This window comes from Oncorhynchus kisutch, linkage group LG12 (genome assembly GCF_002021735.2).
Source record: "Oncorhynchus kisutch isolate 150728-3 linkage group LG12, Okis_V2, whole genome shotgun sequence".
Lineage (NCBI taxonomy): Eukaryota > Metazoa > Chordata > Actinopteri > Salmoniformes > Salmonidae > Oncorhynchus > Oncorhynchus kisutch.
In genome coordinates, this window is record NC_034185.2 from 12,929,864 (window position 1) to 12,946,489 (window position 16,626).

A 16,626-nucleotide genomic window follows, 5' to 3' on the forward strand; every position below is an offset into this window, starting at 1 on the left:
CATGCACAGGTATTCCACACACAGAGCCCAGTCACAGTAACCCGTGACAGCTGAACTCCCTGAAAATCAAAACTATGGACATGGGGGAGTGGAACAGGAATGCAGAGGAGAAGACTGGGACAGGGAATGAGAGAAAGGGAATGAGAGAAAGGGAATGAGAGAGAGGGAATGAGAGAGAGGGAATGAGAGAGAGAGAGAGAGAGAGAGAGAGAGAGATGATTTTAAACCCTCTCTCTCTCCATCTGTTTCCATCCCTCCCTCACCCTCTTTCCTTTCAGAGGCAGTGACACCTGCTCGTTGCACCTCACTAAAACCCCACTTAGATCCTACAGAGACATTTCTCTGTCGCCAAGAAGTCATTGGTTAAGTGACAGAGGACAAAAGAGCTGTTGATTGGTCCAGGGTCAGGGTAGTGGAGGGGTCAGTGGAGTGAGTGGCCACTCCCAGTCATTCTAGTGTGACCATACCACAGCTCAGGAATAACATGAATGGATTTAGCTACTACAACACGCTGGTTGGCTGGGATTACACCACTGGTATTCTGACTCTAAGAGAAGGGATTACACCACTGGTATTCTGACCCTAAGAGAAGGGATTACACCACTGGTATTCTGACTCTGAGAGAAGAGATTACACCACTGGTATTCTGTCTCTAAGAGAAGGGATTACACCACTGGTATTCTGTCTCTAAGAGAAGGGATTACACCACTGGTATTCTGACTCTGAGAGAAGGGATTACACCACTGGTATTCTGTCTCTAAGAGAAGGGATTACACCACTGGTATCTGGCTTTGAGAGAAGGGATTACACCACTGGTATTCTGGCTTTGAGAGAAGGGATTACATCACTGGTATTCTGTCTCTAAGAGAAGGGATTACACCACTGGTATTCTGGCTTTGAGAGAAGGGATTACACCACTGGTATTCTGACTCTGAGAGAAGGGATTACACCACTGGTATTCTGACTCTGAGAGAAGGGATTACACCACTGGTATTCTGGCTTTGAGAGAAGGGATTACACCACTAGTATTCTGACTCTAAGAGAAGGGATTACACCACTGGTATTCTGACTCTGAGAGAAGGGATTACACCACTGGTATTCTGACTCTGAGAGAAGGGATTACACCACTGGTATTCTGACTCTGAGAGAAGGGATTACACCACTGGTATTCTGACTCTGAGAGAAGGGATTACACCACTGGTATTCTGACTCTGAGAGAAGGAGAGAAGGAGGGAGGGGAGGAAAGATGGATGGTATTTAGAACCCACACACCTGAATACCTGCATACTTTCACACCTTCACATGTGCACACCTGAACAACTGCACACTCACAGGCAAAATAAAAGGCCAATTTGAGAGTAAGCCTGAGACCGACAGAAAGGGTAAGGTGTGTCTGTGATGATCCTAAAGATGATATCTCTCCCCCATCCCCTTCCAGATGAGTATAAGAGTACGGTGGTGTGTGAGGAGGAGAGGATGAAGCTGAGCTGTAAACAGGGGATGCAGATTGCCGTCTACTCTGCCATGTTTGGTCGAACCCAACAGGGGACCCTGGAGTGTCCTACCCACCACAGGGCACCCTCCGTAGGTAAGACCGTCACCTATGTGTAGAACCTGGAGTTTTCCCCAAAGCTTGATCTGATCATTAAAACTCTTGGCCTGAATTCTCTAGGTAGCTAGGACTGAAAGGTTTTCTCAGAATAACAATCTGGCCTTTATGGCCACACATGTACTCTTCTAATATCCACCCGGCACAGCCAGAAGAGGACTGGCCACCCCTCAGAGCCTGGTTCCTCTGTACAGTAGGTTTCTTCCTAGGTTCCTTTCTTCCTAGCCACCATGCTTCTACATCTGCATTGCTTGCTGTTTGGGGTTTTAGGCTGGGTTTCTGAATAGCACTTTGTGACATCAGCTGATGTGAAAAGGGCTTTATACACGGGCCAGTTGGGAAAAAGCACTTACTATCACTATGGGTGCCTGCCCCTACAATAACCTTCATTGTTTGGAAACCTGAAGGGACTGGTAAATTGGGACCCAATGGTGTTACTCCATCTAGCTTTCCAAAGGTCTTAGCGAAGATTCCTCCATATGTATGTATTTCACCTGTCCCGTCACAATTGCAAATAGTGCAGGGGGTTTGTTATGTCAGTGGGCCGAGCATTAACTTCATTATATTGCCCCAGTAACTGACCAATGGCCGCTGCTTCAGAACCATTTCTTTCTACTAGTGAATCACTCACATACTGGATCAGGAAGTAATCACTCATATACTGGATCAGGAAGTAATCACTCACATACTGGATCAGGAAGTAATCACTCACATACTGGATCAGGAAGTAATCACTCACATACTGGATCAGGAAGTAATCACTCACATACTGGATCAGGAAGTAATCACTCACATACTGGATCAGGAAGTAATCACTCATATACTGGATCAGGAAGTAATCACTCACATACTGGATCAGGAAGTAATCACTCACATACTGGATCAGGAAGTAATCACTCATATACTGGATCAGGAAGTAATCACTCACATACTGGATCAGGAAGTAATCACTCACATACTGGATCAGGAAGTAATCACTCACATACTGGATCAGGAAGTAATCACTCACATACTGGATCAGGAAGTAATCACTCACATACTGGATCAGGAAGTAATCACTCACATACTGGATCAGGAAGTAATCACTCATATACTGTGTGTCTGATGGTTGGTTCTGTTTTCATGAGGTTTCAAATGCTTGTAGGATATGTCTATAGTGGACACACACAGCCAAAGGAATAGGAGTGGACTTTATGCCAGAGTTCTCTGTCATCCACAAGGGAGAGTTTGGCTCGTAGTAAAGGGACAGGATTGAGGTGTGTTTGTGTATGTCTGTGCTTGTGAACATGTGCATGTGAGTGTAATTTTGTAATTTTTATTAGGATCCCCATTAGCTAACATCATAACGCTAGCTAAGCTTTCTGGGATCCAACACCAATTAACAAGACATTACAAACAACCACAAATCAAGGCTTCAAAAACATTCAACAAGTAGACAATAAAGACAAAGAAATACCTGACAGGAAACTCAGTTGATGCTTTCTATTTCCTGTCCATTCATATGGTCTATCACATTAGATGTTCTGTCTATTTCCTGTCCATTCATATGGTCTATCACATTAGATGTTCTGTCTATTTCCTGTCCATTCATATGGTCTATCACATTAGATGTTCTGTCTATTTCCTGTCCATTCATATGGTCTATCACATTAGATGTTCTGTCTATTTCCTGTCCATTCATATGGTCTATCACATTAGATGTTCTGTCTATTTCCTGTCCATTCATATGGTCTATCACATTAGATGTTCTGTCTATTTCCTGTCCAGTCATATGGTCTATCACATTAGATGTTCTGTCTATTTCCTGTCCATTCATATGGTCTATCACATTAGATGTTCTGTCTATTTCCTGTCCATTCATATGGTCTATCACATTAGATGTTCTGTCTATTTCCTGTCCATTCATATGGTCTATCACATTAGATGTTCTGTCTATTTCCTGTCCATTCATATGGTCTATCACATTAGATGTTCTGTCTATTTCCTGTCCATTCATATGGTCTATCACATTAGATGTTCTGTCTATTTCCTGTCCATTCATATGGTCTATCACATTAGATGTTCTTTAATTTTTTTCTTGTAGGTGGATTTACTTTTTGCCCGAGAAATATGGATTGGTAAAGAGTTCCATTCAGCTGAGAAATATGGATTGGTAAAGAGTTCCATTCAGCTGAGAAATATGGATTGGTAAAGAGTTCCATTCAGCTGAGAAATATGGATTGATAAAGAGTTCCATTCAGCTGAGAAATATGGATTGATAAAGAGTTCCATTCAGCTGAGAAATATGGATTGATAAAGAGTTCCATTCAGCTGAGAAATATGGATTGGTAAAGAGTTCCATTCAGCTGAGAAATATGGATTGATAAAGAGTTCCATTCAGCTGAGAAATATGGATTGGTAAAGAGTTCCATTCAGCTGAGAAATATGGATTGGTAAAGAGTTCCATTCAGCTGAGAAATATGGATTGATAAAGAGTTCCATTCAGCTGAGAAATATGGATTGATAAAGAGTTCCATTCAGCTGAGAAATATGGATTGGTAAAGAGTTCCATTCAGCTGAGAAATATGGATTGGTAAAGAGTTCCATTCAGCTGAGAAATATAGATTGATAAAGAGTTCCATTCAGCTGAGAAATATGGATTGGTAAAGAGTTCCATTCAGCTGAGAAATATGGATTGGTAAAGAGTTCCATTCAGCTGAGAAATATGGATTGGTAAAGAGTTCCATTCAGCTGAGAAATATGGATTGGTAAAGAGTTCCATTCAGCTGAGAAATATAGATATGTACTAACTGGACTGAAAAATACTGTGTTTAAAAAAAAATTGAACATTCCTAAAGAAAGTCAGAAGACTAGATAGTATTTTGTTCTTAACAAATGTTTGTGTGTGTGTGCGTGTGTGTGCGTGTGTGTGCGTGTGTGTGCGTGTGTGTGCGTGTGTGTGCGTGTGTGTGCGTGTGTGTGTGTTGTAGAGGCTGTATCAAGATATCTCACAGGCAGCAATGTTGTTGAAGGGGATTTTAATGGCTGTATTCTTGGATCTGATCAAATAAAAACAGATCAAATCTAAGTGTATTTGTCACATGAATACAACAGGTATAATACAACCTTACTGTGAAATGCTTACTTACAAGCCCCTAACCAACAAAGCAGTTTTAAGAGATATAATTAAAGAGCAGCAGTAAAATAACAATAGCGAGCCTATATACAGGGGGTACCGGTACAGAGTCAATGTGGAGGCTATATACAGGGGGTACCGGTACAGAGTCAATGTGGAGGCTATATACAGGGGGTACCGGTACAGAGTCAATGTGGAGGCTATATACAGGGGGTATCGGTACAGAGTCAATGTGGAGGCTATATACAGGGGGTATCGGTACAGAGTCAATGTGGAGGCTATATACAGGGGGTACCGGTACAGAGTCAATGTGGAGGCTATATACAGGGGGTATCAGTACAGAGTCAATGTGGAGGCTATTTACAGGGGGTATCGGTACAGAGTCAATGTGAAGGCTATATACAGGGGGTACCAGTACAGAGTCAATGTGGAGGCTATATACAGGGGGTATCAGTACAGAGTCAATGTGGAGGCTATATACAGGGGGTATCGGTACAGAGTCAATGTGAAGGCTATATACAGGGGGTACCAGTACAGAGTCAATGTGGAGGCTATATACAGGGGGTACCAGTACAGAGTCAATGTGGAGGCTATATACAGGGGGTATCGGTACAGAGTCAATGTGAAGGCTATATACAGGGGGTACCAGTACAGAGTCAATGTGGAGGCTATATACAGGGGGTACCAGTACAGAGTCAATGTGGAGGCTATATACAGGGGGTACCAGTACAGAGTCAATGTGGAGGCTATATACAGGGGGTACCGGTACAGAGTCAATGTGGAGGCTATATACAGGGGGTACCAGTACAGAGTCAATGTGAAGGCTATATACAGGGGGTACCGGTACAGAGTCAATGTGGAGGCTATATACAGGGGGTATCGGTACAGAGTCAATGTGGAGGCTATATACAGGGGGTACCGGTACAGAGTCAATGTGGAGGCTATATACAGGGGGTATTGGTACAGAGTCAATGTGGAGGCTATATACAGGGGGTATCGGTACAGAGTCAATGTGCGGGGGCAGATGTAGGTAGATTGGTGCAGTGAAATGTGTTGTTTGCACATCAACAGATTTTTCACCTTGTCTGCTCTGGTATTCAAACCAGCAACCTTTTGGTTTCTGACCTAAAATGCTAACTGCTAGGCTACCACGAGAGGTAGGTGTCACTCCAACTACAGCTACTTTGTAGGCTTGGCCAACAGTCATTCCGTGGAATAGTTTATCAGGCACCAAACGAAAGGAAACAGACTGAAGTGGGGGGGACTAATAAGAAACTCTCATTTTAGTTTTCCGTTGCCAACGTTTGAACACATTTTTCTATTTTTTATTTAACCTTTATTTAACTAGGCAAGTCACTGGCCAAACCCGGACGACGCTGGGCCGATTGTGCGCCGCCCTATGTCCTGATAATTTGTCTCCTTTGAAAAGTATAGGAGGCATGTGTGGGTGTGGGTGAGTGGGTCAAATGTCATTTGGCACAATTCATGATTCAAACAATGCACTGGGGACATGCCCCCGACTGTGTGTGTTTGTGTGTGTGTCACCATAGCAAATGTGAGTGTATGTGTGTGTATTTGTCTATGTGTGTGTGTGACAGGGGTGTCAGGATAGGGCCAGGAGGCTGAATCAGGTGTCAGAGTCAGATATCGACAGTGTGTGTGTCCTTTATGTGATATGAGCAGCCAGTCAGTCAGTCAGTAGCTGGGTCCCAAATGGCACCCTAAGCCCTATAGAGTCCATTACTTTTGCCCAGGGTCCATAGGGCTGTGGTCAAAAGTAGTTCACGATGTAGGGAATAGGGTTCCATTTGGGACGAGGCAGTGTGGGAGCACACTTTGATGAGACACGCCCATTACAAGGCCTCTATACAAGGCCATAAAAATTGTCAAAGACTCCAGCCACCCCAGTCATAGACTGTTCACTCTGCTACCACACGGCAAGTGGTACCGACGCGCCAAGTCTAGGTCCAAAAGGCTTCTAAACAGCTTCTACCCCCAAGCCATACGACTCCTGAACATCTAATCTAACCCCCCCCCCCCCCACACCACTCCACTCTTTTAATAACTTTAATAACTATGTACATATTACCTCAACTAACCTGTGCCCCCACACATTGACTCTGTACCGGTACCCCCTGGTATATAGCCTCTCTATTGTTATTTTACTGCTGCTCTTTAATTATTTGTTACTTTTATTTCATACTTTTTTTTGTTGTATTTTTCTTAACTGCATTGTTGGTTAAGGGCTTGTCAGTAAGCATTTCGCTGTGAGCTCTACACCTGTTGTATTCCACACATGTGACAAATAATCACCACTGGCAGGTGGACAAGGAATATAGGACATTTTGTGAGTTAAAATAGAGTCAGGTTTTTTTCTCACAGCAACGTTGCCATTTCCTACTGTTGAGGTATTTGAGGGGCTGTCCTATACGGTTTTACTACAGAAAGACACAAGACTATCATGGTATAATGGGGAGATGTCAGACTTAGTACACAAAACATAATTCTCAAAAAATCTCTTTATAGCCTCGGACATTCAGCGTAACATTTTCATAATGCAAAAGAGCACAGATCATCATAATTCATTTTTAAACTTCTCTTCGACAATGCTCGCTATAAGGTAGCCTCGAACTACCATCCAGATCTGTGAGCTCACATATATTTCACTACACTGAATCAGCTAAACACATGTATTTAAGCTTGCCTGAACTGGACGGTAGTACGAGGCTAGTTCTAAGGAGGGTTTACACTACCTTAAGCACAGAGCAAATTCCCCTCTCAGTCCCATTCTTTCTCATATTTTCCCTGTTCTGTGTATTTCATATAACTGTCCCACTGCCCCACAAACTGTCCCCTACTTGATTCCCCCGTTCGTCTTCCCTTACATGTGGCGCTATGTCACCGTACAGAGAAAGTGAAGTGAGGTTTTATTGAGTGACAGGCCAGACTAACAATGTTAATGATGCTTTTCTCTCCTGTGTAATACCAGGACCAAGGTGTCTGGAGACACTGTTTGTTTGTGCCTCGGTCTGACTTTTCTAAGTTAAAATAGACCATAAAGGTATGGTCATACTTTTTTCCTCGCTATTTAGGAAAGTGTGTGTGTGTCCACCAGGTCCAAGGCATTACCTCATTAACTCGTCTTAACTAATGCACCAATCAGAGAAGAGCTGTCTGAGGTCTCAGCTCACCACCTGAACCTATGTAGCTGTGTGTGTGTGTGTGTGTGTGTGTGTGTGTGTGTGTGTGTGTGTGTGTGTGTGTGTGTGTGTGTGTGTGTAGCAATAAGGATTTTGTTCTCAGAATAGTTGTGGATCTTTCGAGATCAGAAACCCACCTAAGAAGTATGGCTCTGGTTCTGTAGCCGGAAGAAGACTGCTCATCTGATATCAGAACAGTACACATGCATACATTTTCAACAAAACATGTTCAATGTTTGACTTTATTCAAAAAATGAAGTGACCCCAACATTGTTTGTTAGTGTAGTCCTACAAGCACACTGTTACAACCATTGAGCTTCATGTTATTGAGTATATGACAGTGCACACTCTGTCTTGATTTTTTGAAGTAGGCTGACGAATTCCATGTTATGTGTTCTGGAACAATTAGTGTGTTTGACCCTTCTCTGGCTGTCTTCATGATAACAGTCCGAGTCAGAGGCCTCTGAGGTGACGAGGCACTTCAATGTCAGGAAATGACACAGGAGGAACATTTGGCAGCAGTCACATATACACACACTCACACACACCATGTTTAGGCGCCACAGTGTTGTTTTTATACCCTCTGATAATCTATCAGTTTACACAGAAGTGCTTGTGCGCGAACGACTGAAATAATGTTAGTGTTTTTAGATATGAATGTTTCTGTTTTAGACACAGTATTTAGGCTTTTGTTTTTACATATGTATGTTTTTGTTTGATAAAGATTGTATCACTAAAAACTAATTTGCATAGGTTTTACTGTTTTATTAACTCAGCCTAATATTGTTAAATTACACTACCAGTCAAAAATTTGGACAGACCAACTTATTCAAGGGTTTTTCTTTATTTGTACTATTTTCTACATTATAGAATAATAGTGAAGACATCAAAACTATGACATAACACGTATGGAATCATGTAGTAACCAAAAAAAGTGTGAAACAAATCAAAATGTATTTTTCAAAGTAGCCACCCTTTGCCTTGATGACAGCTTTGCACACTCTTGGCATTCTCTCAACCAGCTTCACCTGGTATGCTTTTCCAACAGTCTTGAAGGATTTCCCACATATGCTGAGCACTTGTTGGCTGCTTTTCCTTCCTTCACTCTGTGGTCCAACTCATCCCAAACCATCTCAATTTGGTTGAGGTCAGGTGATTGTGGAGGCCAGGTCATCTGATGCAGCATTCCATCACTCTCTTTCCTGGTCAAATATCCCTTACGCAGCCTGAAGGTGTGTGTTGGGTCATTTTCCTGCTGAAAAACAAATGATAGCGCAAACCAGATGGGATGGTGTATCGCTGCAGAATGCTGTGGTAGCCATGCTGGTTAAGTGTGCGTCGATTTCTAAATAAATCACTGACAGTGTCACCAGCAAAGCACCCCCACACCGTCACACCTCCTCCTCCTCCATGCTTCATAGAGGGAACCACACATGCAGAGATCATCCGTTCACCTACTCTGCATAAAGACACGGCAGTTGGAACCAAAAATCTCAAATTTGGACTCATCATACCAAAGGAAAGATTTCCACCAATTTAATGTCCATTGCTCATGTTTCTTTGCTCAAGCAAGTGTCTTCTTCTTATTGATGTCCTATAGCAGGGGTTTCTTTGCAGCAATTCGACCATGAAGGCCTGATTCACGCAGTCTCTGTTCAGGGTTGATGTTGAGATGTGTCTGTTAGTTGAACTCTGTGAAGCATTTATTTGGACTGCAATTTCTGAGTAATATACCCTCCCTTTGAAAGTTTCCAGTAATATACCCTCCCTTTGGAAGTTTCCAGTAATATACCCTCCCTTTGAAAGTTTCCATTAATATACCCTCCCTTTGAAAGTTTCCAGTAATAAACCCTCCCTTTGAAAGTTTCCATTAATATGCCCTCCCTTTGGACGTTTCCAGTAATAAACCCTCCCTTTGAAAGTTTCCAGTAATATACCCTCCCTTTGAAAGTTTCCAGTAATATACCCTCCCTTTGAAAGTTTCCAGTAATATACCCTCCCTTTGAAAGTTTCCAGTAATATACCCTCCCTTTGAAAGTTTCCAGTAATATACCCTCCCTTTGAAAGTTTCCAGTAATATACCCTCCCTTTGAAAATTTCCAGTAATATACCCTCCCTTTGGAAGTTACCAGCCTGTTCAACCTCTCTTTCGTATCGTCTGAGATCCCTAAAGATTGGAAAGCCGCCGCGGTCATCCCCCTCTTCAAAGGGGGTGACACCCTAGACCCAAACTGTTACAGACCTATATCCATCCTGCCTTGCCTATCTGAAGTCTTTGAAAACCAAATTAATAAACAGATCACTGACCATTTCGAATCCCACCGTACCTTCTCCGCTGTGCAATCCGGTTTCCGAGCCGGTCACGGGTGCACCTCAGCCACGCTCAAGGTACTAAACGATATAACTGCCATCGATAAAAGACAGTGCTGTGCAGCCATCTTCATCAACCTGGCCAAGGCTTTCGACTCTGTCAATCACTGTATTCTTATCGGCAGACTCAATAGCCTTGGTTTTTCTAATGACGGTCTCGCCTGGTTCACCAACTACTTTGCAGACAGAGTTCAGTGTGTCAAATCGGAGGGCATGTTGTCCGGACCTCTGGCAGTCTCTATGGGGGTACAGCAGGGTTAAATTCTCGGGCAGACTCTTTTCTCTGTATATATCAATGATGTCGCTCTTGTTGCGGGTGATTCCCTGATCCACCTCTACGCAGATGACACGATTCTGTATACTTCTGGCCCTTCCTTGGACACTGTGCTAACTAACCTCCAGACGAGCTTCAATGCCATACAACGCTCCTTCCGTGGCCTCCAACTGCTCTTAAACGCTAGTAAAACCAAATGCATGATTTTGAACCGCTCGCTGCCCGCACCCGCCTGCCCGACTAGCATCACCACCCTGGACGGTTCCGAACTAGAATATGTGGACAACTATAAATACCTAGGTGTCTGGCTAGACTGTAAACTCTCCTTCCAGACTCATATTAAACATCTCCAATCCAAAATCAAATCTAGAATCTGCTTTCTATTTCGCAACAAAGCCTCCTTCACTCACGCCGCCAAACTTACCCTAGTAAAACTGACTATCCTACCGATCCTCGACTTCGGCGATGTCATCTACAAAATAGCTTCCAATACTCTACTCAGCAAACTGGATGCAGTCTATCACAGTGCCACCCGTTTTGTTACCAAATCACCTTATACCACCCACCACTGCGACCTGTATGCTCTAGTCGGCTGGCCCTCGCTACATATTCGTCGCTAGACCCACTGGCTCCAGGTCATCTATAAGTCTATGCTAGGTAAAGCTCCGCCTTATCTCAGTTTACTGGTCACGATAACAACACCCACCCGTAGCACACGTTCCAGCAGGTATATCTCACTGATCATAACCAAAGCTAACACCTAATTTGTCCGCCTTTCCTTCCAGTTCTCTACTGCCAGTGACTGGAACGAATTGCAAAAATCGCTGAAGTTGGAGACTTTTATTTCCCTCACCAACTTTAAACATCAACTATCTGAGCAGCTAACCGATCGCTGCAGCTGTACATAGTCCATCTGTAAATGGCCCACCCAATCTACCTACCTCATCCCCATACTGTTTTTATTTGATTTACGTTTCTGCTCTTTTGCACACCAGTATCTCTACTTGCACATCATCATCTGCTCATTTATCACTCCAGTGTTAATCTGCTAAAGTGTAATTATTCGCTCCTATGGCCTATTTATTGCCTACCTCCTCATGCCTTTTGCACACACTGTATATATACTTTCTTTTTTCTACTGTATTGATTTGTTTATTGTGTTATTGACTTGTTTATTGTTTACTCCATGTGTAACTGTGTTGTTGTCTGTGTCACACTGCTTTGCTTTATCTTGGCCAGGTCGCAGTTGTAAATAAGAACTTGTTCTCAACTAGCCTACCTGGTTAAATAAAGGTGAAATAAAATTTACAAAGAAATATATATATATATATACCTTCCCTTTGGAAGTTACCATTAATATACCCTCCCTTTGGAAGTTACCATTAATATACCCTCCCTTTAGAAGTTACCATTAATATACCCTCCCTTTAGAAGTTACCATTAATATACCCTCCCTTTGGAAGTTACCATTAATATACCCTCCCTTTAGAAGTTACCATTAATATACCCTCCCTTTAGAAGTTACCATTAATATACCCTCCCTTTGGAAGGTTCCAGTGGTATACCCTCCCTTTCGAAGGTTCCAGTGATATACCCTACCTTTGGAAGGTTCCAGTGATATACCCTACCTTTGGAAGGTTCCAGTGATATACCCTACCTTTGGAAGGTTCCAGTGATATACCCTACCTTTGGAAGATTCCAGTGATATACCCTCCCTTTGGAAGATTCCAGTGATATACCCTACCTTTTGGAAGGTTCCAGTGATATACCCTCCTTTGAAATGTTTCAGTGATATACCCTCCCTTTGGAAGTTTCTAGTAATATACCCTCCTTTTTAACCCTGGTTCTAGTACATCTTGTTGGTGTAGTGTATATGCTGCAACAGGTGGGTGTGGGGGGTGGGGTGGGGTGGGGGGGGGGTCGGTGTGTGTAAAATGTGAAGTTCAATGGTATTCAAGTATGACTCATAGTGGAAGTGGAGACGGGTGCCTCAGCTACCGGTAAGCATGTCCACCCATTGTCTGGGAGGTTCCAGGAAAGGTGTGGGTGTGTGTTTCGGATCATTCCAAGGAAAGGTGTGTGTTATTGTACCTAGTTTCAGGACACAGTGTTCACGTGTGTGTGTTTCGCTCCTTTCACCCTGTGTGAACTTAGAGCGGCCAAAACAACACTCATGTCTTAGACGTGTGACATCATCCAGATCCGCCCACCCTCTCTGTCATTGGATACTGATGATAGCATCGCATCACAATGCTAGTGGGTTTAAGAGGAACTGCAGTGTAGTCGCCAAAATAAATAAAAATGCATTCAAAAAGGGTGTACGGGACAATATACAAACATTTTGGGAAAGATCATTTGAAAAATGTAATTAAATATATTTATTGGTTTCTTACTGAGTATTTATGTTTTTTTTACTGAGTATTTATTGGTTTCTTACTGAGTATTTCTTGGTTTCTCACTGAGTATTTATTGGTTTCTTACTGAGTATTTCTTGGTTTCTTACTGAGTATTTATTGGTTTCTTACTGAGTATTTATTGGTTTCTCACTGAGTATTTATTGGTTTCTCACTGAGTATTTATTGGTTTCTCACTGAGTATTTATTGGTTTCTTACTGAGTATTTATGTTTTTTTACTGAGTATTTATTGGTTTCTTACTGAGTATTTCTTGGTTTCTCACTGAGTATTTATTGGTTTCTTACTGAGTATTTCTTGGTTTCTTACTGAGTATTTCTTGGTTTCTCACTGAGTATTTATTGGTTTCTCACTGAGTATTTATTGGTTTCTCACTGAGTATTTATTGGTTTCTCACTGAGTATTTATTGGTTTCTCACCGAGTATTTATTGGTTTCCCACTGAGTATTTATTGGTTTCTCACTGAGTATTTATTGGTTTCTTACTGAGTATTTATTGGTTTCTCACTGAGTATTTATTGGTTTCTCACTGAGTATTTATTGGTTTCTCACTGAGTATTTATTGGTTTCTTACTGAGTATTTATTGGTTTCTCACTGAGTATTTATTGGTTTCTCACTGAGTATTTATTGGTTTCTTACTGAGTATTTATTGGTTTCTCACTGAGTATTTATTGGTTTGCTACTGAGTATTTATTGGTGGTGCGCCTCTGCTGCTATATCATGGCCACCACTGACAAATATATATATATATATTTTTATATATGTAGGCTATAGACAAATCATAAAAAATCTAGCCAAAATTGTATTTGTCACATGCACCTAATATATCAAGTGTAGACTTTACTGTGAAATGCTTACTTACGATCTCTTACTTACGATCTCTTACTTACGATCTCTTACTTACGATCTCTTACTTACGATCCCCAACAACGCAGTTAAAAGGTATGAATATTTTCAAATAGATAAGTCAATAGTAACACAATAAAATAGCAACAACGAGGCTATATACAGGCTATATACGGCTATAAGGCTTTAAGGAGTACTGGTATATATGAAACATAAATTAATCCGAATGGTAAAACATTTTCAGTGTAAACTACTAAAACTAGATATATATTATGTAGAAAAGATCATTGAGCTATATAGTTTTAAATGAGATCATCTTTGAGAACTAACAGTCACCAAACGCGCCATTGCCCACATCCACTGCAGGCTAATGGGGGCCTGTCTGTCACTGGCCTTTCTTGTTCCAGGGGGAGGAGTTTCAGCATGACACTGACTGACTGATACAATCCCTCTGGGGGAACAACATGTGCATAAACATACACATACTATACACAAACACACACAGTCTTGTATAACTAACATTGTGGTAACGCACAATTCAGTCCCATTTAAAATCCTATTTTCCCTAACCCCTAAACCGTACCGTTACCCTATCCTTAACCCGAAAACCTTACCCTAGCTCCTAACCCTTAATGTAATTCTAACCCTAACACTAATTTTAACCTTAACCCTAAACCCCCTAGAAATAGCATTTGACCTAGTTGGTCAAACTCCTAGTTGATCCAAAATCCACACGCACACACACACACACACACACACACACACACACACACACACACACACACACACACACACACACACACACACACACACACACACACACACACACACACCTGCTGGCATATCCCTGTCTGCTGCATTCCAGAGCGGGTGAACTTGGCATTTCCCCTGACAGGACCACACACACAAACAACAACACAACCAGGGTGGCTGCCGTGGCAACGAACACAACCTTACACTGAACTCATTCTTCTCCACAGTTACCCAGTGGGCCATAGTTGTCGAGGGACATCATTTCTCTGATATACGACGTCAGATTACAACCATTTAAAGACATCTTTTAGCCCTTCAGGGAAAATAAAGACCTATTGAACAGAGTTCTCCATGAAGAAATCAAGGCGCCTGGAAAGACATCATGTCGTGATTGTTGTCTTGTTTAAGTGCCTGATACAACCTGGTAAAGAAGTATTTTTCTGGATGCTAAAACAGTCTAAAAAAACTCCTTTTACATTCAGACTACAACCTGACCATGACGTCAGTCTGATGTTATTGCAACCGGTTCATCATAAGACACGTCTATTTGGTCACTGTGTGTGTATGATCTGTCTCTAACTGCTTGTCTGTGTTAGAGGAGTTATGGCATACACTCACACATCATCCTATTACAGTCGTATGCTACTGAGATGAATGTCACACCCAGTCTATAGATTCTATATCTGTGCTACTGAGATGAATGTCACACCCAGTCTATAGATTCTATATCTGTGCTTCTGAGATGAATGTCACTCAGTCTGTGGATTCTATATCTGTGCTACTGAGATGAATGTCACACCCAGTCTATGGATTCTATATCTGTGCTACTGAGATGAATGTCACTCACAGTCTGTGGATTCTATATCTGTGCTACTGAGATGAATGTCACACCCAGTCTATGGATTCTATATCTGTGCTTCTGAGATGAATGTCACTCACAGTCTGTGGATTCTATATCTGTGCTACTGAGATGAATGTCACTCACAGTCTGTGGATTCTATATCTTTGCTACTGAGATGAATGTCACACAGTCTATAGATTCTTTATCTTTGCTACTGAGATGAATGTCACTCACAGTCTGTGGATTCTATATCTGTGCTACTGAGATGAATGTCACACCCAGTCTATGGATTCTATATCTGTGCTACTGAGATGAATGTCACACCCAGTCTATGGATTCTATATCTGTGCTTCTGAGATGAATGTCACTCACAGTCTGTGGATTCTATATCTGAGTGTGTGTGTGTGTGTGTGTGTGTGTGTGTGTGTGTGTGTGTGTGTGTGTGTACGTGTGTGTTAGTGTGTGTGTTTGTTTGTGTGCGGCCGTGAGGTTCCAATGAGAAAGCTGCGGTTCCGACGTTCCCACAACGTTTGGATGGCACTCTGCTGGAGTTTCCTGAAGGGTGTTTCTGAATAGCAAAGTTCTCTACCCACCTAGAATGAAGTTTATAGTCATTCATAAGAGGGTTCCTCCGTTTGGTACTTTTACTCTTCCACCCTGACTTACTCCTCCACTTGACTTTCTAATGGATCACTGGGTTCTAGTACGGGACTGTTGTGGGTTTGATTCCTGCAGACTGATTCTATCTGGTATGAGTCAGTTAATGTTGCTAGTTCTGTAAGTTGCTTTGTGTTGAAGTGTCTACTAAATGCCCATATTATTATTTAAATGATCAAGTCCTCCAATCCTGTCACAGCAGATCAGTGATGATCTTACTCCAAAGAAATGAGGAAGAAACGATGCATCTTGAAAGGTTTCAACTGGTGTCAGTGTTGCTCTTTAGTTCCTGAGTTGGGCTATTTGACCTGTGACCCCCATCATCATTCTTCCTGAGTCTGTTGACACACTGTGAGAGAGTCCAGTAGGGTCTGTTTTCATATGGAACTCTCCTCTCTCTCCTACTTGGTCTGTTTTAATGGTCCATGTCCTCCTACAGGGCATCCTCCAGAACCAGGGGTTAACAACAACATTTCCAGTCTTTGTTGGTGTCCTGACCAGTCTTGGGTTCAAATAGTCCATTTTGTTTTCTTTCAAATAATTATAGA

At 42.1% G+C, this 16,626-nt stretch overlaps 1 protein-coding gene across 1 annotated transcript in view; it reads left to right on the top strand.

The window, feature by feature from the left end:
* LOC109885588 (protein eva-1 homolog A) overlaps positions 1–16,626 on the top strand; it is a 172,169-nt gene that overhangs the window by 60,702 nt on the left and 94,841 nt on the right. Inside the window, exon 4 of the mRNA XM_031836910.1 lies at positions 1,439–1,588. Within this exon, the coding sequence (XP_031692770.1) occupies positions 1,439–1,588 (150 nt within the window). The remainder of the gene's footprint in view (positions 1–1,438; positions 1,589–16,626) is intronic.